Source organism: Anabrus simplex, chromosome 7 (genome assembly GCF_040414725.1).
Source record: "Anabrus simplex isolate iqAnaSimp1 chromosome 7, ASM4041472v1, whole genome shotgun sequence".
Classification (NCBI taxonomy): Eukaryota; Metazoa; Arthropoda; class Insecta; order Orthoptera; family Tettigoniidae; genus Anabrus; species Anabrus simplex.
The window spans coordinates 315,562,415-315,586,027 of record NC_090271.1 but is presented as its reverse complement, the minus strand read 5'-3'; the positions used below and the strand labels follow the sequence as shown (position 1 = coordinate 315,586,027).

Below are 23,613 nucleotides of genomic sequence, written 5' to 3'. Positions count from 1 at the left end.
CCAATTTTGATCTCTGCGTTAGTTTCTAATGAGCGAGCCATGTGACCCTGCATTACACTCCAAACCACTACAACAAGTGACATGCAAAGCATTATGGTACCAGTAGTATGTCATCACTAGGGTCGCGGGCGCGTTTCTTCCCCACGTCCACGCCGCCAGCGGACGCCACGGAAACGGGCTATTAGTAGCAGGCAGGCAAGCAGCCAAGCATCGGGGAGGCCCGAGTGGGAAGAACAAATCAGAAAAAAATAATAAGAAGTAATAATAATGATGATGATAATAATAATACTGATAATAATTTTAAAAAATACTGGACCAGCAGAGATATGGTTATGCAACCACATCACATGAGAAAGGCACTGGGCATGGACTGTATACCAAATGGTAGAAGAGTACATACAAGTGTTTATTTTTCTTTTTAAGTGAAAACTGAACCAACTATTTGTTGGCATGAACATATACAGTAGAAGAGGTGTGGTACATGCAGCTCTTTCTTGTTACTGAAACAGAAATGGCTGAGGCTCACTTAACACAAAAACACTCCCATGAGCTAAATGTATACTATAATTTAGTTGAAGATGACGGCAATAATACGTAATTTTGAAATAATTTTGAAATAATGTGTCACGCTCTGACGCAAACAATCACCTCTCTTAATAGCAGGGAGTATTTTTTTATGTGGCCCATGACCTACAGCACAGATTAAATTGAAATAATGGTAGCAGCATGCACACCTGTAAAGCAAGGAAACACAACAACAATGACAACAATCATCAACAATCAAAGCACCTTTGCCAACTGTTCAGCACTCAAGCATGTACTTAACTTCAATACAGCGTGTAAGGTGTAGCTATCATAATAATGGTGGTGACGGTGATGATACGGGTGTGGGGTCAAATTGTGGGTGGTTGGATCTTCAGGAAAAGGACGTAAGTGAAATGTAAACAGAAGTAAATAGGACTGAACAAGAATTAAAACTCAACAATGTGTTACTTTTAAAGTTCTGCACCCAGAAGTCTCTGACTGGCACAGATGCATGGATGTGTGGAGGTAAGACTTCAACACAAAGCAATAAAATATCATTCTTTAAAAATTACCAAATAAACTAATAATAGCAACATTGGCACGAAATTTCTAAAATTCATACCTTCACACATCATCCTGAAAAGTAAAATACGTTAAATAACGGCACAGTAACACTACAGTTGGCTCTGATAAACTAAAAATACCCACTACAAATATTAATTTCACTATGCCCACACTGCAATTGCATGTGTAGTTCGACATTCAAATGTTATGAACACAGTAATAATTTGTTGCAGCAAAATCCACTGCTAACAAGCCCTACGCTAGCTAACTTAATACTAGGCCAGTTCCAATGCTCGTTGCAATGTACGCCGGGGTTCTCTACACCCTATCCATTTCTCCTCCTTGTTCAGGATCATCATTTATGGCACCCTCCACGGGATAACATCATTTAATAAGTTGGAGAGATTTTCTTCCTGTTCCTTGGCCAATGATTGTCTAAGAGGGTGGCATTTGATTGCTGGGCAAAAGAGAGAGCATTCAGTAACTACAGTGGCTACAGCTAAAGAGGATGAGAAAGATAGATAGACAGAGAGGCAAGGCGGGCGGAGTGATCTCAGCGCAGGGCTTGTCAGCGTGGGAAATCAGAGGGGAAGCATGTGCGACACACTACATACCCGGGACGGAGCGATTCGCTTGTGGCGGCACGATTCGTCCCGGGAGAAAAAAAAAAAAAAGCACACAGAAGAAGGATTAAAATGAATAGCAACAGGTCATGGTAGTTAAAAAAATATATATATATATATACCATGTTAAAAATACATCAGTTGTCAGCTGGAAAGAAAGAGTGAGACAGAAGAAGAAAACAGTAAGTGATCTAGTACATTACATAAAGAAAGAGGAAACATAACCAGAAAACCAACACAAAAAAATCTGCATTCTACTTGAAAAAGTGAAAAAACTACTAAGGCACAAGACACACGTGACAGCTAGCCGAGAGCAGAAGAGCGCGGGGGCTCAGTGAGATGCCTACCGGGCTGGCCCGAGACTGTGCGGCCTTGATATGGGCTTGGAGGTGCAGAGGGGGATGGAAATAGCGGCAAGGGTCGCGGTTGCATCGCCCCTTCACTGCGTCCATGCAGACCGTGACTGTGCCGTCTTCGTTGGCCGTCACGGTGTCGGGGGGATGGGCAAAGCGGCACTCACTTTCAGCACGTTTGCACGCCCCTCGTTGGTACTCACGACAGACCTATAGCAAAGACGAATGCAGCAAGGCTACAGCTACAGCCAGGGTCAGGGAGAGGGAATCAGGAATAGAAGGAAATAGTATTACTAGTCTACAGGGAACTAGGTTGGGAGAAAAGGAAACAGGGTAGATGCAAGAAAAAAAGGGTATGCAGACTTGCTTTCATTAGTGTAGTAGTCGGTATCCAACAGGGAAACATCAGTTGTGTCAAGTTGGTGGATGAAGATGATGATAACTGCTGTAAGAGAAAAGCTGAATATGGTTTTTTTCTTACAGGATCATTCATTTCTACCAAGATGGAAGGCTGGGGAGAGGAACAATGACTGTAATTATTGGCAAGAAGGGCAATAAGTACATATGAACATAATATGAATGATATGGTAAAAGGTAACAAAAAGTTTCCGACAGGTAAATGAATCCATTGTGATTTTAATAGACATTCCAGCACTCTGTCAACGTTTTAAAACAAACCGAAAATTGTTAATTTTCCTGTTAGCCACAATTATTAATGTATTTCATTCAAAAATTCAAAAGGCACAACACACAAATTTAATTTGTGAGGCTTGCTTCTGCATTTACTTGCAAAGTTGTTAATGGCAGCTTATTCTCATTTTATCAGTGCAGTAGTGTATCAAGGGGAAGATGGAATTTTTCAAAGTAGAAACATTTAATGTTTTGTAAGTCTTGGTTATGAGGGAATAATTTACTACGCTAATGGAAAAGACAGAGCATAGAGACAGAGATAGCAAATAAGAGTTTTGTATTGCTGCTAGCATTGTTGTTCGCCGGGTCAAGCAGATAAAAGTGCAAATTGCAAATCCCCAGTGAAACAGAGCAGTGACAGACAGTGAAAAGACTGAAGCTAAGGTCAGACAAGAAAACTACAATACAGTACAACTGCCCAATGGGATTTGCCACCACCTTATAACACAATGGCCTGGTGACATGCGGACATACTCGTTTTTACTGTGTTAGTGATTTTATATATACCATATCAGTAGGCCTATATGTTACATTATTAGTTTCTATTTTCCTCTTTAGAACATTAATATTATGTAGTAAAGCACTAATCTTAGAAAGAATTGCCAACCCCATTACATTATTTACAATTGCATCTGAAAGATGATTTCCTAACCAAATACAAGTACAACACTACAGAATAGTTACTGATTAACATATGTATATATATACAAAATTAAAATAGCTCGTTACTGCCGCCAATCATGCATAACGAAAAAAACGGATTCAGATAGCTCTCAAAATATGCTGGATTCTCCATGTAGCTACGAAAAAGAAATAAAAGAAATCGAAAAAATAAACTGCAACAGCTTGGAAGAAAATTAAATAAAACAAGAGAAAATTTAAAAATGCAACAATATGAATTCACAATATAACTCATATAAAACAACAAAATTAAGCACTTCACAAATAAATGTTCCACAGATTCCTGCAAAAAAAGACAAAACTGCTACAAAAGTATGAGACTAAAATATTTATAATAAGAAAATATATATAACTGAAACACAACGGTAAATATATATATACATACATAAAAGTACCAGAGTGCATTTTTTCAATTGTGTATGTCTGTTATGCAACTGTTATGGAGTCTAAAATCTGATTTTCTCACAAAAATGACTTACGAATTTACAGACAGAGATTTTAAAAAAGAGGTTTACTAAAGATGACGACGGTGACTTACCTCCAGCCTGTCGGAGCGAGCCATTTTCTGCTGCGTGACGACCGTCTGGGGCACAACACTCAGGGGGGAGGCCACGGACGATGGGTCTGGGCCCAGGATGGCGGGCATCACAGGCCCAGGGGTGAAGTAAGGGCTGAAAGTGCTACCCACCTGGGGCATTCCAGTCAGGTATGGGTTGGTGGCCTGCTAGACCACACAAGTTTATTAGACCAGCACCCTTAACACTAAACGATAAATGCAAAGTTTTATAGCAAATTACACAAACTGACAAAACATTGACAAATGAAACCACTGCAATATTTGAAAACCCGAAGTGCAAGTACTTTCCAACACATTTGCAGTAAACAGTGAAACCATTACAACACGGAACTACAATATTCCTTTCAAAATAGTATAACTCCAAACTTCCCCTTAAATCGTGAAAAGAAATAACCGTTAACGGGGACCGAACGAAGGCATTTTATTTCGGTGAAGCTGGAAGCTTATACACAGAGATTAACCCAGAGTTTCGATAATTTAAGACAGTTAAATTTCTAAGAAATTAAGTTTTACTGAACAAGTTTATTTAAATAATATTTCTGCTTCTCAAAATAACAAAGTTGCACCATACACCTTACTTTATTCTTTTGTTTTGATTGGTTGTAGCGTTTGCCTCCGTAGCATAACGGTTAGCATATTAGCTGCCGTCCTCGGTGGCCCGGGTTCGATTCCCGGTACTACCAGAAATTTAAGAATGGCAGGTGGGCTGGTATGTTTTGAAATGGTACACTTCCATAGGGGGTGTGCCTGAAAAGAGCTGCATCATCTCAGGATGAGGACACGACTTTACTTTATTGGCTGTAGCACTAGAGAAAAATACCGCTGAGAAGAAACATATTGTAAAAGAGTTTTCTTTATCCAATATTTAAAAGAGAAAACGACATTTACTTTTAACCATTCAACGCATAGGTCTTTTAAATTACTTATTTATTTAAACAATATTAAACGAATTCTCCTGGAATCGCGCAGAGATCATCTGCCAGCTCAACTGGGAGAGAACGCTGTCCTATACAACATAACACATGTATTATTATTGACGAATATTTTCTGCCCATGGAAAGTTACAAAAGTTAAAGAATATCATTGGCCATTCTTCTCCACAAGTGCAGATTTGGAAGAAACAACTGAAGTAATCTGAGGAATGTCAGCAAAAGCTTCACATATTGCGAATCAAATTCTTTAGAGGAATCGCTATACAGTAGTTGATGGATATTCAGCATTAGCAGAAGTAACTGCTGTCCCCTAGTCACACTGTTTCAAGTCTATGATTTCAAGTTTGGGTAGTTGTTTTTGTAGTTGAAGGTAACATTCTGAATAAAAGAAGAATGAATATTGCTGTTCGGTATTCCTGCACGAGCCCCAACCTTATTCTTTAACGACAATGAATTCATCATTTAGATTATGAAGATTATACTATGATGTTGAAAATGAGTTTAAGACTAACGTCATCAAGAATTGTTTAATGACCGTCTGTCAATAAATGTTGCCAGTTCAGAATAGGCGCCAAACTTATGGAATAATTTGTGCAAGTGAAATAATAATAATAATAATAATAATAATAATAATAATAATAATAATAATAATAATAATAATAATAATAAAAAGGAATACAAAAAACCCTTGTGGAACTAAACATACAACCATGCCCTAAAGGTAAGAAAATCTTCATTTCAGAAATACAACAGTAGAAAATCCCAGAAAACTTAACGAGAATTTTATGAAACCAGGAAATAAGTATACAAAAACCATCAGGCAAGAAAAAAAGCACCTGAAAGAACAAATGGACTCAATTGAAGAAAACTTTAGAAACCACAAAACAAGGGATTTCTACAGAACATTCACAGAAAAAATCCGAGGATATATTCCACAGAACTTATGTTTCAGGAAACAAGACAGAAAATTGGCGCTTACTAATAAAGAAAACTGCCAAGAACTTGCACGGTACTTCTCAGAACTGTTTAACTGGCCCGAACCCACTGAAAGGTTTCTTGAAGAAGCATCCAGTTTCACTCACCACGAATCACCTCCACCAAACCAGGAAGAAATTCAGAGCCACATTAAACGACTAACGAATAACAGAACTTCGGGAAGAGACGGGAATGTTGCAGAATTCCTCAGGAATCTTGGTCCAAATTCAGACAAGGAACTTACAGAAATCATACAAAAAATATGGAAAAACGAAAAACTCCCAGAAGACTGGAAATGTGCCTTAATTCACTCACTTCACAAAAGAGGAGACAAAACTGATGTCAACAACTATAGGGGAATTTCCCTCCTTGAAGTCGCCTACAAAACTTTCTCTGCATGCCTGTTGAAAAGAACACAAGAACAACTCGAGCATAAGATTGGTGAATATCAAGCTGGGTTCCACCCACATAGTTCGTGCACTGAACAGATCTTCAACCTCACAACCCCTCTAAAATTCAGGGCCCTCAGAAACCTTCCAATCATCTGTACCTTCGTAGATTTCAAGAAGGCTTATGATTCAATTGATCGTCAATCTCTGTTCAGCATCCTGAAAGAATAGGGACTAGACTCCAAAACGCTAAACTTGACCAAACAGACCCTCACTGACACGAAGTCAAGAGTGAAATTCATGGGAGAAATCTCAGACGAATTCCTGATAAAAACTGGTGTCCGGCAAAGAGAGAGGCCGATGACCTCGATGTTAGGTACCCTTTAAACAACAAGCATCATCATCATCATCATCAAGGAGATGGACTGTCACCCCTCCTCTTCAACCTCGTCCTAGATAAGGTGATGAGGGAATGGGAAAAAGAACTGAAAGCACAAAATAGCTGGAACCCAGTAAACATTCGGACACAAAAAAACAAGCTTGAAATTCCATGCTTAGCCTTCGCGGATAAGCTAGCCCTTTTGTCCAGCGATGAAGTCACAGCAATAAAGCAAGTTGAAATTCTCCAAGAATGTGCCAGAAAGGTCGTACTTCATATCTCCTTTCAGAAAACTGAATTTTTCTGTGCAAAACTAGACATCCATAGTCTCAATACAAAATACGGACAAATCAACAGAGTCCCTCACTTCAAATACCCGGGCGAAATCCTCGAACCAACCGGACAAGAGAAAATAGCCGAAAAAACAGTGTCCAAAAACTCAGAAGAGCATATGGGAGAACAAGAGAAATCTACAACAAAAAATGTATGTCTCTCTCACAATACTGTAATCAAACCTGAAGCTTTATATGCAGGGGAAACTCTAACGCTTTATAGAAAGGGCGAGCTGGAAAATATCCTAAAAGAAGAGCGAAAAATCATGAGGAAAATTTTAGGACCAAGGCACACGGAAGAAGGGTACCGCCCCCGAAACCGGAAATTCACAGAAAAATTATCGAATATTGCGGCATACCTCAGGAAAAGAAAGCTAAAATTTTATGGATTTGTTAAGAGGCTTCCAGAAACCGGACTAACCCACCAAGTTCTTGAAAGAGTTGATAAACTGAAGAATTTTCCTTGGCTACAACAAACAAAAGCGGGCATGAAGAAAGAACAAATTCAACATGAAGAAATTTTGAATCGAAATATATATAGAATGGAGATTGACAAGAGGGAAGTTACTCCAGAGAATGAAGTACCAAAAAGAGCAGGTACCAAGTGGAAGGAAGAAAGGAAGAGGATCTTCAGTCAACAGATGAAAGCATCCTGGATCCTCCGCAAACGAAATCATAAATAAAGCTTCGTGTGTTCCGAAAGGGACCATTCACGCATAATAATATAAAGAGGAATCACTTAATTTCCTGACCCTTATTAGAATACTTAAAAACAACGTTGCCAAGGCCCATAGTGCCTAAGAAAAAGGGTTATCAAATTATATTTAGGTACCGCATATTACAATGCTCTATGAAGTCATTCCATGGTGCTTAAAGGTCAGGGCTATGTGCGAGAGAAATATTAAGACTGCATATAATGAAATTTTACTAGTACAGCTCCATGAATATGGGGTGCTATGCATCACCCTGACGGATGTTTGGCGGTACTTGAACCATTATAAGATGTAGGCTACTCAATGCCCACGCATTTTAGAAGTTCTGTTACTTGAGACTCTACAATAAGGCTCACAGAACCTATGTTGAAGTAGTACAAAGCAGGATCATAAGGTTATCCGAGCCTGGTCGAACTCAGACGAGGGATCCAAGAAATGGACGACCCAGAGTGTTCGTTCTACTGTTTGATAGTGAGCATTAAAATATCAACGTAACTTTCGGAACTGGACGTTCCGGAGCTGCAGTGGTGTAGCAAGACTTATGCTCTGTTCATAACTGCCAGATGACACAGGCAAAAATTTTGCTAGGAACTCTTCAGCAGTCAATAGGACAATTTTGTCCAGGCATACCATCGACGAACTCCATGCATCACCGGGCGTCCAGAACACCCTGCGGAGCAGCGTCCTATTAAAAACATTGCAATACAGTAGGTAATGTTCCGCCAGAACAGGACCAATATGAAGGTGATCTTATGAGCTGAGGTAGTCGTGACTAGTTGCCCAACAGTCACAAGGGAACGGAAATACTCTTTATATCGAACGACCCACGCCTACGGGCAGTCGGTATACTAGATGAACACCAGGAAAGATTTCGAGTGAACAGTCGTCCTCCAGTCTTTTTATCGAAGCAGAGATATAAATAAGCCTCTAGGGCTCTTCTGAAGCTCTGGACAGCATTAGTGTCAGAAAGAGACTCGTCAGCCCGCTGTTCTGTGCATACTTATACGCGAACAGCATTTGGTAGAGTGTCCAAGTCAGGGATGTATTTCCATTTATCCTCTGACGGTCTCAGTAGCTCTAATGGTTGAAGGCTGGTCATTTAACTCCAAAATCAAAGGTTCGGTGGTACTACAGCCTCAACGTGGTAGATTTACTGGTATATAAACGAATTCTCGAAGGAAAAATTTAGCAGTCTAGAGAGACAAATTATGGCAGACAAAATAATTATTTTCAGCGGCAGACTAAAATAATGTTCCTCTGCGACATCTTTTCACCTGTGAAATTTCAGGAACCTAAGTAACTAACAACATAAAATAATACGATAGCTACATATTTAATACAACAAACATGCAAATAATAGCATAAGAAAAACAAGACAGTCATATTACATTCTCAGTTAATGAATCCCAACTTACTATAGAAGCACAGACTATATCTAGGTAAGTACTAGGGATATCAAGGTTTTTGCAGACAGATGCTCCAGTTATTTATCATATGGGAGGTAATATGCATAAAGTTATTCTACAATAAAATGCATTTCGTGGTTTACATGCACCACAAGTAGACGAAGAAACAAATCTGATCAAAGAATGGAAGGACAATTCAAGTAAGATCTTCCTTTGTTCTTTTACGGTCGAAATCTCATCTTCATAAATGTTATGGGTTGTATTTGATGCATTAATTATGAGAAAAAATGCAGATAGGAATTAATGAACCCGAGCGACGAAATGCCATGGCCAAAGCAATGCATTGTATGTGATAGTATCGAAAAGGAAATTCGAAGTTACTTAAGCTTGTATTACATAAAAACACTATGTCCCCTGACTTACGGTATGAAGAACAGTGACGTAAAACTCTAAGCTTGCTTATCAATGCAATGGATTTATTTATTTGTCTATTTAATTAATCGAGTCAGAAGCGCTTTACATATTAGCCTTTTATATGGTATTTATTTATTTTTATTTATTCATGATAGTACAGGTATCTCAACTGGACTCGGGAGACAGGTTGATACGGGTAAGACCGTTCGCTATCCTTTAAATAGTTTTCCATGGTTTTCCATAAAATTTCCAAGCATATTACTAGGACAGTCCATTTCTTAGTCGAATCTTTCCTGGTTATTGTGATGCATACATCAGTACAAATGCAACAACCATAACGGTTTTGTGACTTGTATTAAAACACACAGAGAGAAAAGGGAATGAAAGAAAAAGACGGATACTACAGAGAGCTAATATCTTTAGCCCCTAAGATGAAACACTAACAACCGAGCAAGTGGCTATCTTCGTGGTTTGGGGCACGTAGCTATCAGCTTGCATTCGGGAGATAGTGGGTTCGAATCTCACTGTCGGCAGCTTTGAAAATAGTTTTCCATGGTTTCCCATTTTCACACCCGGCAAATGCTGGGGCTGTACCTTAATTAAGGCCATGGCCGCTTCCTTTCCACTCCTAGCCCTTTCCTCTCCCATCGTCACCTTAAGACCTATCTGCCGGTACGACGTAAAGCAGATGGTTTTTAAAACAAAACAAAAAAACACTAGCAGCCACGATGAACAATCACTCAAATGGATCTTACAAAGATTTTGTGAATCTGTGGGACCAGCTAATGGGATTATCAGCCCCTGTCAACAAAAGTCGTGCCAGGCTACTGGCACGTAAAATGACTCCTGCGGGACTAAATTCCGGCACCTCGGCGTCTCCAAAAATCGGAAAAGTAGTTAGTGGGACGTAAAGCAAATACCATTTAAAAATTATTAACAAAAATCGTAGGATAGAGTTCCGTCCTTTCGAAGAATTAATGCCCTGGGTAAAAGATGGAAAGAGCCATGAAAGGTTTCTTCGACCTCGTAAATCTACTACTGTTAAGGTCACAAGAGAAACAGAATTGGCCAAGTTTTTTATAGTTTTTTTAGTAAAATAGATTTGTACACAACCCACTCTTTCAGGCGAGTCTCCGTTTAAACGATGTAAACAATAAAAATTATATAAACGATGTAGGAGTTGAGGAGGTTTCATTTGGTGAAATGAAATGGCGTATGGCTTTTAGTGCCGGGAGTGTCCGAGGACAAGTTCGGCTCGCCAGATGCAGGTCTTTTTAATTGACACCGATAGGCGACCTGCGCGTCGTGAAGCGGATGAAATGATGATAAAGACGACACATACACCCAGCCCCCGTGCCAGTGAAGTTAACCAATTATGGTTAAAATTCCCGACCCTGCCGGGAATCGAACCCGGGACGCCAGTGATCAAAGGCCAAAAGCCGGACTTTTCATTTGGTGTAAGATATGAAAACATTCCATAGTTTATCTTGTCCGCCTATGTAGCGTAACGGTTAGCACTACTAGCTGCTATCCCCGGAGATGCGGGTTCAATTCCTCGTACTGCCACAATTTAATTTAAAGATTATTTTATTTATAACATACAGTTTTTTACGTGGCACCGACAAAAATAGGTTTTCTGGCGAAGATGGGAGAGGAGAGGGCTAGAAGTGGGAAGGAAGCGACCGTGGTCTTATTTAAGGCACAGCCGCAGCATTTGCCTGGTGTGAAAATGGGAAACCAAGGAAAACCATAGCTGCCGACAATGGGATTCGATCCGTCCGTCTCCCAGCTACGTAACTCAAACCGTGCAGCCATTTGCTCGGAGCCCCAACAGGCTGGTTTGTGGCTAAAATGGCATATGCAGCTCTCTTACATTGGGGGTGTACATAAAAGGAGCTGCACCACCTCGGGATGAGGACACCAGTTTAATTGTTATAGGTTCGCCTGAAGTTGTTACGATTTTAAAAGGAAAGTGCTGAAAATGTCAACGCTCTCGGGATACGAAACCGAATTTCCCGCTCTCTGGACATAAGTGTCAACCATTTCCGTTAGGAAGGCCAAAACCCGAGAGACATAATATTCAGCTCGTGGATGATCAATTAGCTGTCTTCAAGTTACTGCAAATTTCGAAAAAGTATGTTTTTTATTATATCACCCTATGATAGATTTATTTATTTATTTTCAAAGACGAATGTTTGCCACATGCTAACGACACTCGTGTCAACAATTCGTTGTGTTAAGGGGTAACAATGCACCAAATTAGCTCTCCATTTTGCTTGTGGTTTAGTCATATTAATTAAAATGTTGTTTACAATGCATCAGGGAGTCGTTTTAGTGAAAAATTACAGGATAATGGCGGTGGTGGTGGTGGTGGCGGTGGGAATTAATGTTTTAAGATGTACAGCTGGGCAACCATACTCTATGAACACTACTCAGAGGAAAAGTGGAAAAATGAAGGTGTCTTCGAAAGAAAGGGCCTCGCGAACCTAATACCGTTGGTTTCGGAGAACAAGAGGAAATATGAAAGAGAGAAGACCACCTCAGGTATGTTACCATCCTATCCCAATGGGGGAAGGTTGTCCGCAAAGGGCATGTCCAGCTCCTTGACTGAATGGTCAGCGCACTTACCTTCGATTCAGAGAGCCCCGGGTTCGATTCCAGACCTGGCCGAAGATTTTAACTTGTATGGTTAATTTCTGCGGCTTAGAGACTGGGTGTTTGTGTTTTTCAAAACATTTCTCTTCATATTCATACACAATACATCATACTACCAACCTCCACAGAAATAGACAATAGTGAATACATCCCTCCACATAGAGTTGAAGTCAGGAAGGGTATCCGGTCGTAAAACCGGGCTAGATCCACATGTGCGACACAGTTCGTACCCACGACCTCACCAGCTGTAGAATAAGGTGTCACGCAGAGGGCGTCCCTGATAAGAGTAGGATTTGCGCAATCCTCCCATAAGAGACACATTAGCATCACGAGTTTGGTTAGGCAAACGAGGCGGACGATGTTCACTTCAATCTACAGCGGTCAGCTCAGACATCGTTACGTCGTTTGTATTATGAGACAAGGTATTTTTATTCCCCACGTCAAAGAAGTGGCGAAGGTAGAAAACTGCGGTCGTGTGCAGTAGGATAACTGCTACTCACGAGATGCAGGAGCCGGATAAGGAAAAGCGAGTTCGTTCCTGCATATGATTCCTGGATTTCAATGACAGTTTACCTTACATCCTAAACATCACGTGGTTCTCAAAGGAAGCCTGATCCCATCTCATAGGAAATATGAATTCTCAAAACACACGCATTAGGGCCTCACATAATCTACGCCTGCATCCAAAGACGGCCGAAGTTTGGTGTGCAGTTTCGGAAAAACAGGTAATGGGTTCATTCTTATTCTGGGATCTAGTAAGAACAGACCGATGCTAGCGGACTTTCTAGAAATATGTGGATCGGTAACAATGAACTAAGGGTTATTTTCAGCAACACGATGCAACTTGCCACATATCAACTCTAATTTGTTTTTTGTTTTTTCTTGGAGGGCGAGTAATTTTAAAAATGAGCTTGTGAGCGACCAGGATCATCAGACCCCACGACACCAGACAATTTCTCAAGGGGTTTTCTGAAGGATAGAGAGCATCGATGTCGTCCAATAACAATGGACGATTTGAAGACTGACATCAACACGGAAATCAATGGAACTGACGAGGACAGGCGGAACGAAAGAAGTCCATTCTGCATCCGTGCCCTCTCAAGTACTTTAATCATGTACAGGATATAATATAGCCTAAGTACCAACACGAAAATATCCGATGAGTGTGAAAATTGTGTGCCAGATAGGCCTAAAATGTTCCTAACCAACAATAGAGGTGGCAATGGTTGTGATTGTTTTAGGGAGGAAAACAGTGAGATTATCAGCCCTTTAGAACATGTATCTAAGGAGAAAGAGGAAAGGTTCCAGTTCTCTCGAAGAATCATAACAGTTATTAACGAAATTTCAGGATCAAAGAAGATGAGAAAATGAGATGATCTGATCTGGCAAAGGGATGTCGCTCAGGAAATGTGAAAATGAAGAACCTGACTCTGATAAGTGGAAGCAATGCGTATCAGTGACTGCCACAGATCTCCAAGAAGTAATATGGCGTTCTGGAAATATTTAGCCCCCACATTACTCAAAGATGACTGTGAAAACTCAGGACATCAACGTATCGGACGGCATATTGTAGCGTGAAAAATTAATTTCGTGATTCTCCCACGATGTTCCAGTCGTTAGTACTTTCTGCCTATAAAAATTCCAAATGTATGCCCTGGAAAAGTTTATAAACCTACTTTCAACGTTTTCTGAAAATTAGAAGTCTATTTTTCAAGTATCACAAACAGACAGAAATTCAATATGAAGAGAACAGTTATACAGTCAGAACAAATAACCAACAAATCAGCAATTTCTTCAAAAATGTGAATGGTTCAAATTGATGTCATCAGAGGAAAATAGTTAGGTACTGAAGTAATAAGAAAGTCCTTTTAGGTAAGTTTCATTCTATCAGGTCGAGTTACTTTTATAGTTTAATATTATACAATTTATGACATCGATTATATATGTTAAATTTATCACTCTTGAATTAACTGAACTCTCGCCTATACATGGCACAGCAAAGTCAGACAAACAACGTATTATTGACCTCCAGTCTTTCCCTACGCCTCCCGCGGTTTCTGTCAATACCAGTACGCGTTCTCTACATGCTAAGTGTAATAAGAATCGTACACTCATGTTCAGGCATTCAAATACATAATCACAAAATCACAAGAACAACTATCTAAAAGAAGAAGAAACAATGATAAATAAAACTTCCAGTAATAAAAATCCTTTACTTCATATTCTAATACCCAAATTAATAGCTTTACAAGAAACTCACAGCATGAAATATGTCGTTATTCGTAACCCAACCGTTAGCAGGTACACCTTCACTCTGTAAATAAAATTAGAACAAAACTTTAGTAATTGAGCCTAAAGCAATATTTTATGTTACATACAACTAATTTCGATATCTTAAAATCTATGAACATACCATTCTCTACATTCGCCTAATATTTCGGTTATTCTCCTTTCAACAGTCTGTAACAAGTTTCGAACGGCTCTTTAGTTTTCTTGAAATCGAGAATCAGCCTCATAACTATGCAATTCAGACATTTATATTTTGCATGATATTTTTTAAACGTTAAGTGCACCACCTTTCTTACCTCCACAGAAAGAAACAAATCGCGATATCGACACTTATTACGGCAATCCAGATGGTAATCTGTTATAGTGTCCACACCTTTATTACTCGAGCAAAAGATCGGGAAGGAAGCGATCATAAACATTACGAAAGGCACTCGCTGGGAGTTGAAATCGTAAAACACAAAAACATCACTACAATGACAAGAGACGGTTCACCCCCCACTCCGCGTACATCATTTCGAAAGAGTTGACTAAGTGGACATCTCTGGAGTTCATTTCATCTAGAAATGGGTGAAAAAATACCACTTGCATTATCTTGAAAACCAATTAACTGCTGTAATTATATGCAATAAAAAATGAACAAATACATATTATGTGAAAAGGGAACCCTTAAAACTAAAAATCTATTCGACATTTTCTTCTTTCCATTTCTTCGGTGACTTCTTGTCGAAAGCATTGCACTACACCAATTACTATTACATATTCCAAAAACATAGTTACAGAGACCCCCAGTGTAAGGATAAATCAACTGTACATGAAAAGGAAAATGATGTTGACTGTATAGATTATTCCTTGACTTCAGACATGTTCCGTTTGATACTTTCACGGCCTGGTATTCTAGACATGGTAGAACTTTTGGTCTCATTTCAACGAGATAAATCCAGTATACTATCATGCCCGAAACAGAAATAAAAATAATAATAACTGCAGCATCTTCTGAAAACAACCCCTTAACATATAAACTACAGAATAAATAAACGTTAATGTATTTTTGTTTCCTAATTAAAAATAAGTTGAATACATGCACATTCTTAAACATTACTTATTAGCAACAAAGAACATTAGTGTCAAGAATATACCAGGGCAAATACCAAAAGCATTTTTACATTATGCAGTTACCAAAAAAAGCTTATCTGTTGCTGTTGAAGGTATTAAGAAAAATGCAACTTCATTGACTTGTGTTACAGTGATAGTGTGCAATATGGTGTTCTCAAATACAGTTTAGAAATCAAGTCAAGGAAGCTGAACTCAAGTCAAGAGGATTATATCTATGTTTGATCAAACTAGTTCTTGGTAATCCTTATGTCCTTCACTTCCGGGTCATAATGACGACATTCCAGCTTGTTAATCAAATCTATCCATAGATGTTTACTGATTTTACTAAGAAAAATGTATAAGAAGAATGTATATCCTTTCTAAGCATATTTAGAGTTATAATTGCGTATAACGAGGAAAGTGTCGATTTAACAAAAACTCGAATCTAGAGTTTGATAAATTCATTCAAATGTTCTGAAAATTAAGAAAACTCTGAACACTGAGCAGAGACAAGCCAAAAATCTCTAGTAAATGTTAACGCTCAATTTTCACCACTGAAGTTCAAATGTACAGCGAGCTGTTTGCAGAGAGCACAGCATAAACAATAACAGCATGGTAAAATTGGAGTTATATACATATGGTTGCTAAAACTGTAGCCCACACTGTAAGTGTAGTCTAACATCAATAGCAGCTTTTATCTGCTGTTACAGATATGTTTGTTTATAACTTACATACTCGATCTTCTCACTGTCGTCGAAAATACAGAAATGGCATTCAAGAAATGGGCATTATGCAAAACATAACACAGATAAAGTGTTTAACAAGCGTGTATACGTTTACGAGACTGTTTATACACATACCCAATATTTGCTGCTAAACACTATGAAAGCTATGCTCCATAATGCTGATAAACGTTATCTCCAGGTGTCAGGAGAATTCTTCCCCAGCGTCAGATAGCTGGTGTGTGTTTGGTTAGGTGACAGTTATGAAACTGACAAGTTGAGTTTCCAGCATTTATCCGTTCTCATTAGGTTATACTGAAAACCGAGCGGAGTGGACGCACGTGTTAAAGCGCTACGGCCATGGACCCAAGCTCTACATTTGGGAGACGAGTGGGTTCGAACCCCAACGTTGGTTGTCATCTTCAATTTGAGGCAAATGCTGTGACAGTTCCTATTCCTTCCACCTCCTTACCCAATTTCATTCACCATCATTCAGTTCATGTCCGGCTCCATGGCTAAATGGTTAGCGCTGACCTTTGGTCACAGGAGTCCCGGGTTCGATTCCAGGCAGAATCGGGAATTTTAACCATAATTTGTTAATTTCGCTGGCACGGGGGCTCGGTGTACTGGATGTATGTGTCGTCTTCACCATCATTTCATCCTCATCACGGCGCGCAGATCGCCTATGGGCCTCAAATGAAAAGACCTGCATCTGGCGAGCCGAACTTGTCCTCGGATACTCTCGGCACTATAAGCCATACGCCACTTCATTTCATTCACTTCATCTTCATAAGTCCCTTAACTAAGGTTGGCGTCAGGAAGGGCATCCGTCCGTTTAAAAACATCTCACCTCATCCCCGACCCCGTATCAGGAAACGGGCTACTAAAAGATAGGAAACATCCCAACCAAAACTATCTCTAAAATTCTAATATGGAAAAGTACTTCAAGGACATAGTTTTGATTAGTTAGAGTCAATGGTGACCAAAACTGCGCAGTCCAAACCCTCTATCCGAAACCTTCTTTTTAAAACTCAAACGCATCCGCCATGATACTTTGTTTAACCATCAATTATAAATTGTGATAAAGAATTAGTGGCCAAATTCTAGCCCATGGTTAAACTTACACAACTCTCCTACGAAAAAAATGCTGTTTACGATACTTCGGACAGCAAAAATAATAGCTGCTTAGCTATGTTATCTACCGGGTGGTTCAACAACCCTTTGCGATTTAGTTTTATGCATCCCGCCGCGTTTACTACAATTCTGAAATACATCGGCCCCTCTCCTTAAACCGTGGTAATATAACGAGATGTTTAGTTACGAGCTAAAAATCAGCTGGATTCGTGAGCACCACTATCAATTCATTGAAAGTTCCCCAAATTAACTCGTAAAACTAGCACAGATACGAAGAATATGTACCTTAAATCAGGAGGTGCACACAGAGAACAAGAGCAGGTATTGTATAGGCTGGAAACTGCGCGCTGTATGTCAAGCCCCGTAATAGCTCACTTGGAAGGTGCGCAGTGGGAGTTGTGATGTGATTAGTGGACGGTGCTCGAAGGTTCGAATTACACGCAAGTATTATTATTATTATTATTATTATTATTATTATTATTATTATTATTATTATTATTATTATTATTATTATTATTAATATTTTACAACCAGTTGACTGGGATGTGGCAAGATTGCATACTTGATAGCTTCCACAGACTGATTAGTTTATTTGGGCCTGAATAAGAGCCAATGGTATGGTGGCATATGATACAGAACAGGGTTGGAAGAGGCTAGGAAATATGCGACAGGATTTCAGTTACCTGTGTCTGTTAACGCAACACCTGCTCCAACTGACGACCTCCGTGATCGACACACAGCTCCGCGCGATATTGTAAGGACCGACTGGCACGTTGCAACATCTCCGGCGTAACGGATCGGCATGCCTCGGTGACGAGCTGTCTAACGTGACCAGGATTAATTTATCACTCTATAGAGAATAACATCATCCGCAAAACGCCTTACCTCCGATTCCACTCCTTTGCTCATATCATTTATATATATAAGAAAACATAAAGGTCCGATAATACTGCCTTGAGGAATTCCCCTCTTAATTATTACAGGGTCAGATAAAGCTTCACCTACTCCAATTCTCTGAGATCTATTTTCTAGAAATATAGCAACCCATTCAGTCACTCTTTTGTCTAGTCCAATTGCACACATTTTTGCCAGTGGTGTCCCATGATCCACCCTATCAAATGCTTTAGACAGGTCAATCGCGATACAGTCCATTTGACCTCCAGAATCCAAGATATCTGCTATATCTTGCTGGAATCCTACAAGTTGAGCTTCAGTGGAATAACCTTTCCTAAAACCGAATTGCCTTCTATCAAACCATTTATTAATTTCACAAACATGTCTAATATAATCAGAAAGAATGCCTTCCCAAAGCTTACATACAATGCATGTCAAACTTTTTTTTTTTTTTGCTATGTGCTTTACGTCGCACCGACACAGATAGGTCTTATGGCGACGATGGGATAGGAAAGGCCTAGGAGTTGGAAGGAAGCGGCCGTGGCCTTAATTAAGGTACAGCCCCGGCATTTGCCTGGCATGTCAAACTTACTGGCCTGTAATTTTCAGCTTTATGTCTATCACCCTTTCCTTTATACACAGGGGCTACTAGAGCAACTCTCCATTCATCTGGTATAACTCCTCCGACCAAACAATAATCAAATAAGTACTTCAGATATGGTACTATATCCCAATCCATTGTCTTTAGTATATCCCCAGAAATCTGATCAATTCCAGCCGCTTTTCTAGTTTTCAACTTTTGTATCTTATTGTAAATGTCATTGTTATCATATGTGCCGGGCTGAGTGGCTCAGACGGTTAAGGCGCTGGCCTTCTAACCCCAATTTGGCAGGTTCGATCCTGGCTCAGTCCGGTGGTATTTGAAGGTGCTCAAATACGACAGCCCCGTGTCGGTAGATTTACTGGCACGTAAAAGAACTCCTGCGGGACTAAATTCCGGCACCTCGGCGTCTCCGAAGACCTTAAAAAGTAGTTAGTGGGACGTAAAGCAAATAACATTATTATTATTATTATTATTATTATTATTATTATTATTATTGTTATCATATGTAAATTTTATTACTTCCTTGGCCTTAGTGTCCTCTTCTATCTCGACAATATCCTTGTAACCAACAATCTTTACATACTGCTGACTGAATACTTCTGCCTTTTGAAGATCCTCACATACACACTCCCCTTGTTCATTAATTATTCCTGGAATGTCCTTCTTAGAATCTGTTTCTGCCTTAAAATACCTATACATACCCTTCCATTTTTCACTAAAATTCGTATGACTGCCGATTATGCTTGCCATCATGTTATCCTTAGCTGCCTTCTTTGCTAGATTCAATTTTCTAGTAAGTTCCTTCAATTTCTCCTTACTTCCACAGCCATTTCTAACTATTTCTTTCCAGTCTGCACCTCCTTCTTAGTCTCTTTATTTCTCTATTATAATAAGGTGGGTGTTTACCATTCCTCACCACCCTTAAAGGTACAAACCTGTTTTCGCATTCCTCAACAATTCCTTTAAACCCATCCCAGAGTCTGTTTACATTTTTATTTACCGTTTTCCACCGATCATAGTTACTTTTTAGAAACTGCCTCATGCCTGCTTTATCAGCCATATGGTACTGCCTAACAGTCCTACTTTTAAGACCTTCCTTTCTATCACATTTATTTTTAACCACCACAAAAACAGCTTCATGATTACTAATACCATCTATTACTTCAGTTTCCCTATAGAGCTCATCTGGTTTTATCAGCACCACATCCAGGATACTTTTTCCCTCTGGTTGGTTCCATCACTTTCTGAATCAGCTGTCCTTCCCATATTAACTTATTTGCCATTTGTTGGTCATGCTTCCTGTCGTTCGCATTTCCTTCCCAATTGACATCTGGCAAATTCAGATCTCCTGCTACAATCACATTTCTTTCCATGTCGTTTCCCACATAGCTGTCCGACTCGTTGGCTGAACGGTCAGCGTACTGGCCTTCGGTTCAGAGGATCCCGGGTTCGATTCCCGGCCGGGTCGGGGATTTTAACCGTAATTGGTCAATTCCAATGGCACAGGGGCTGGGTGTATGTGTTGTCTTCATCATCATTTCATACTCATCAAGACGCGCAGGTCGCCTACGGGAGTCAACTAGAAAGACCTGCACCTGGCGAGCCGAACCCGTCCTGGGATATCCCGGCACTAAAAGCCATACGACATTCCCACGTAGCTGACTATCCTATCAAATAATTCCGAATCCGCGTCAGTGCTGCCCTTTCCCGATCTGTACACTCCAAATATATCAAGTTGCCTATTATCTTTAGAAATGAGCCTTACACCTAGAATTTCATGTGTCTCATCTTTAACTTTTTCGTAGCTTACAAATTCTTCTTTCACCAGGATGAACACTCCCCCTCCCACCCTTCCTATCCTATCTCTACGATACATACTCCAGTGCCGTGAGAACATTTCTGCATCCATTATATCATTTCTCAGCCATGATTCAACTCCTATTACAATATCTGGTAAATATATATATATTAAATTACTTAATGCTATTCCTTTCCTCACAATACTTCTACAGTTCAACACTAACAATTTCATGTCATCCCTACTTGATTTCCAATTCCCTGTTCCCTTATCAGCGCTCCCTAGGCCATCCCGTTTCCCTGAATGTACCTCCCTATTACCCTTCCAAACAAATTTCCTAACTTCTCCAACTATGTTGGTACTTATATCAGCTTGCCTTACGTTGTTGGTACCAACGTGAAACCCCAGTTGTTTTACATAGTCTCACAGAACAAAATCCAGGGGCGTGAGATCGGGCGATCTGACGGGCCAAGGGACGGGTCCTCCCCTTATATCCATTTATCAGTTTACGTCGCATGGGGACGGTTCCGGACGATAACCGCCGCATGCACTGGAGCTCCGTGATGTTCACACCATATCCTGCAGCGGTCAATGAGTTGCACATTTTCCAACAACGGTGGTAGGTCATCTTGGAGAACCCGCAGATAGCGTTCTCCCATCAAAGGTCACTCAAGAAATGGGGACCAATGAGGTGATCACGCGCGATGCCACATCATACGTTCGCGCCCCACTGTACCTGAAAAGCTGCTTGTCATATCCAATGCGGATTATTCACACTCCATACATGCATATTATGGCGATTAACGGTTCCATTGTTGTGGAACCGCGCTTCGTCCGTAAATAAGATGGTCGCTAAAAAGGCAGGATCGGTGTCCACATGTTGTAGGGTCCATTTCCACCCGTGCTACGAAATTATGACCATGGAGCTCCTGGTGTAAGTGCAGATGGTACGGGTGAAATCGCTAGGTTTGCAATATCCGCATAACAGACGCGCGGCTGATGTTCGTCTCCTGTGCACTGGCCCGTGTGCCAGTGTGAAGGTTATGCAGGACAGCGTTCAACACAACCTTTTCGTTGTGAGCAAATATGAAGGGATGATCTCGCAACAGACCGTGTCTTTCCGAGGGGCGCAGTAGACCCCCCCCCCCCCCGACGTCTTTCCACACTCCGAGTTGTCATGTCTGCCGGTTGTCGTCTATCCGGATAGCGTTGTGCCTGGAATGCATTCCGTATAGTTTCTCCACAGATGGGTAACATATCCACATACTCGTCGCTGGAATACATCACGAGACAGTGAATAAACATTGTGTTGTGTTGTGACCTGCCTCGAACACGGGGAGCTAGCGCAGCTACACACCTACCTGCCATTGCAGGTTCTTATCGTTCCAATGGGGCACACTTTGCCCTACGTGCGGTCTATGAAGCTTGGAACATGTACGACGCTAATTGGTTGCCTGTGTCCTAGCCACAGACCATTACCTCATCCTCGTTCAACCCAGCTCAATACTCTATGCCACGATGCGTACGGCCCAATACAGAGCCAAATAAACAAATCAGTCTGTGGAAGCTATCGAGTATGCAACCTTACCACATCCCACCGCGCCCCAGCCAAGTTAGCTTTTGCGAGGCTTGACGTGGAGCGCGCAGTTTCCAGCCAGCGTAATACCTGCTCCTGGTGTGCGTGTCCACCTCTTGTTGCAAGGTACGTGTTATTCGTATTTGTGCTCGTTTTACGGGTTCATTCGAGGTACCCATAATGAATTAATAGTGACGCTCACGATTCCTGTTGTCTCGTTATATTACCCCGGTTTAGGGAGAGGGACCAATGTATTTCAGAATAGTAGTAAAAGCGAAGGGATGCATAAAACTAAATCGTAAGGGGCCGGTAAACCAGCCAGTAGCCCTATATACGAAGTGTGATTAGATGAAAACCGTACAGGCCCCATTGCTCGCTCCATGACACGTGCACCTATGAAGAGACGTGCGTGAAGGGGAAAGAGGCAACTACACTGACGAGCAAACACGTCCTAATACTTGGATTTTAGAGAAATGCAAATTAATGTACTAAAACTGTACTCTATCTTCATGAATATGATCAAGGCATCACTTGTTACATATTATTATGCCCTTATTTAAACAAAAAATATATATTTAAGCAAGAAAAGGACATGTAAAACTTGAGTGAAATGAAGTCGTACAAATCTTCCGTTTGCGTCATTCGAATTACCATACCCTACAATGCCACTTTAATGCGCTTCTGGTGAATAATGAAATGCACAACCACTTGAAAATGGCTCTAGACATTCAATAGCGGGAGTTATGGGAGAAGTAGTGGTTTACATAATTTTTAACCACTGGATTACGTACCAAAAGCCTGGATTCAATTACAAACCTCTCCACAGTGTTTATATGGAGTGAAGGCATATGAGGTGTTGATGATGATTCGTCCGTCGGATGGAGACGTTAAGTCTTGAGCAGACCCTTGGTGTTATTCGACAGGAGTACTCTATGTGCAGACTCCGTGTTTCACCCTCTGCCTATCTTACTGTCATCATCATAATCCCTCAACATCGAGACACGCAGGTCACCCACGGCAGTCAAATAGTAAACCCTACACCAGGCGAACTGAACATGTCCTCGGACACTCCCGCCACTAATATCCATACGATAACTAAATAATTGAGAAACTCAATGGAATACTGTATTGCATTATCCAGGTTCGTTAAATTATGTAGTGCGGTTTATTTTGTTACACCCTCCCCTGCCTCAGGGAAGTTAAATATTTTATATAGAATAGAGCCACACGTTTACCTCCAAAGCTCCCTTTAAATAAGGTACTTTCAAAACACAATGTAACCTGACGACTTTATAG

At 40.4% G+C, this 23,613-nt stretch overlaps 1 protein-coding gene across 14 annotated transcripts in view; it reads right to left on the bottom strand.

Moving 5' to 3' along the window:
* Positions 1-23,613, bottom strand: part of mbl (muscleblind) — an 822,695-nt gene that overhangs the window by 56,181 nt on the left and 742,901 nt on the right. For 5 of the 14 annotated variants that reach the window (XR_010860782.2, XM_067151775.2, XM_067151777.2 and 2 more), the window contains 4 exons: positions 14,469-14,522; positions 3,975-4,157; positions 2,060-2,275; positions 101-178 (listed from right to left, as the gene is read on the bottom strand). Coding sequence is in view for 11 of the 14 variants with exons in the window: in XM_067151775.2 (XP_067007876.1) it covers positions 101-178; positions 2,060-2,275; positions 3,975-4,157; positions 14,469-14,522 (531 nt within the window). In the remaining 3 variants the exon portion in view is untranslated. Of the gene's footprint in view, positions 1-100; positions 179-2,059; positions 2,276-3,974; positions 4,161-14,468; positions 14,523-23,613 lie in introns of all 14 variants that reach the window. The other 9 variants (XR_010860784.2, XM_067151778.2, XM_067151782.2 and 6 more) reach the window with 6 other exon arrangements.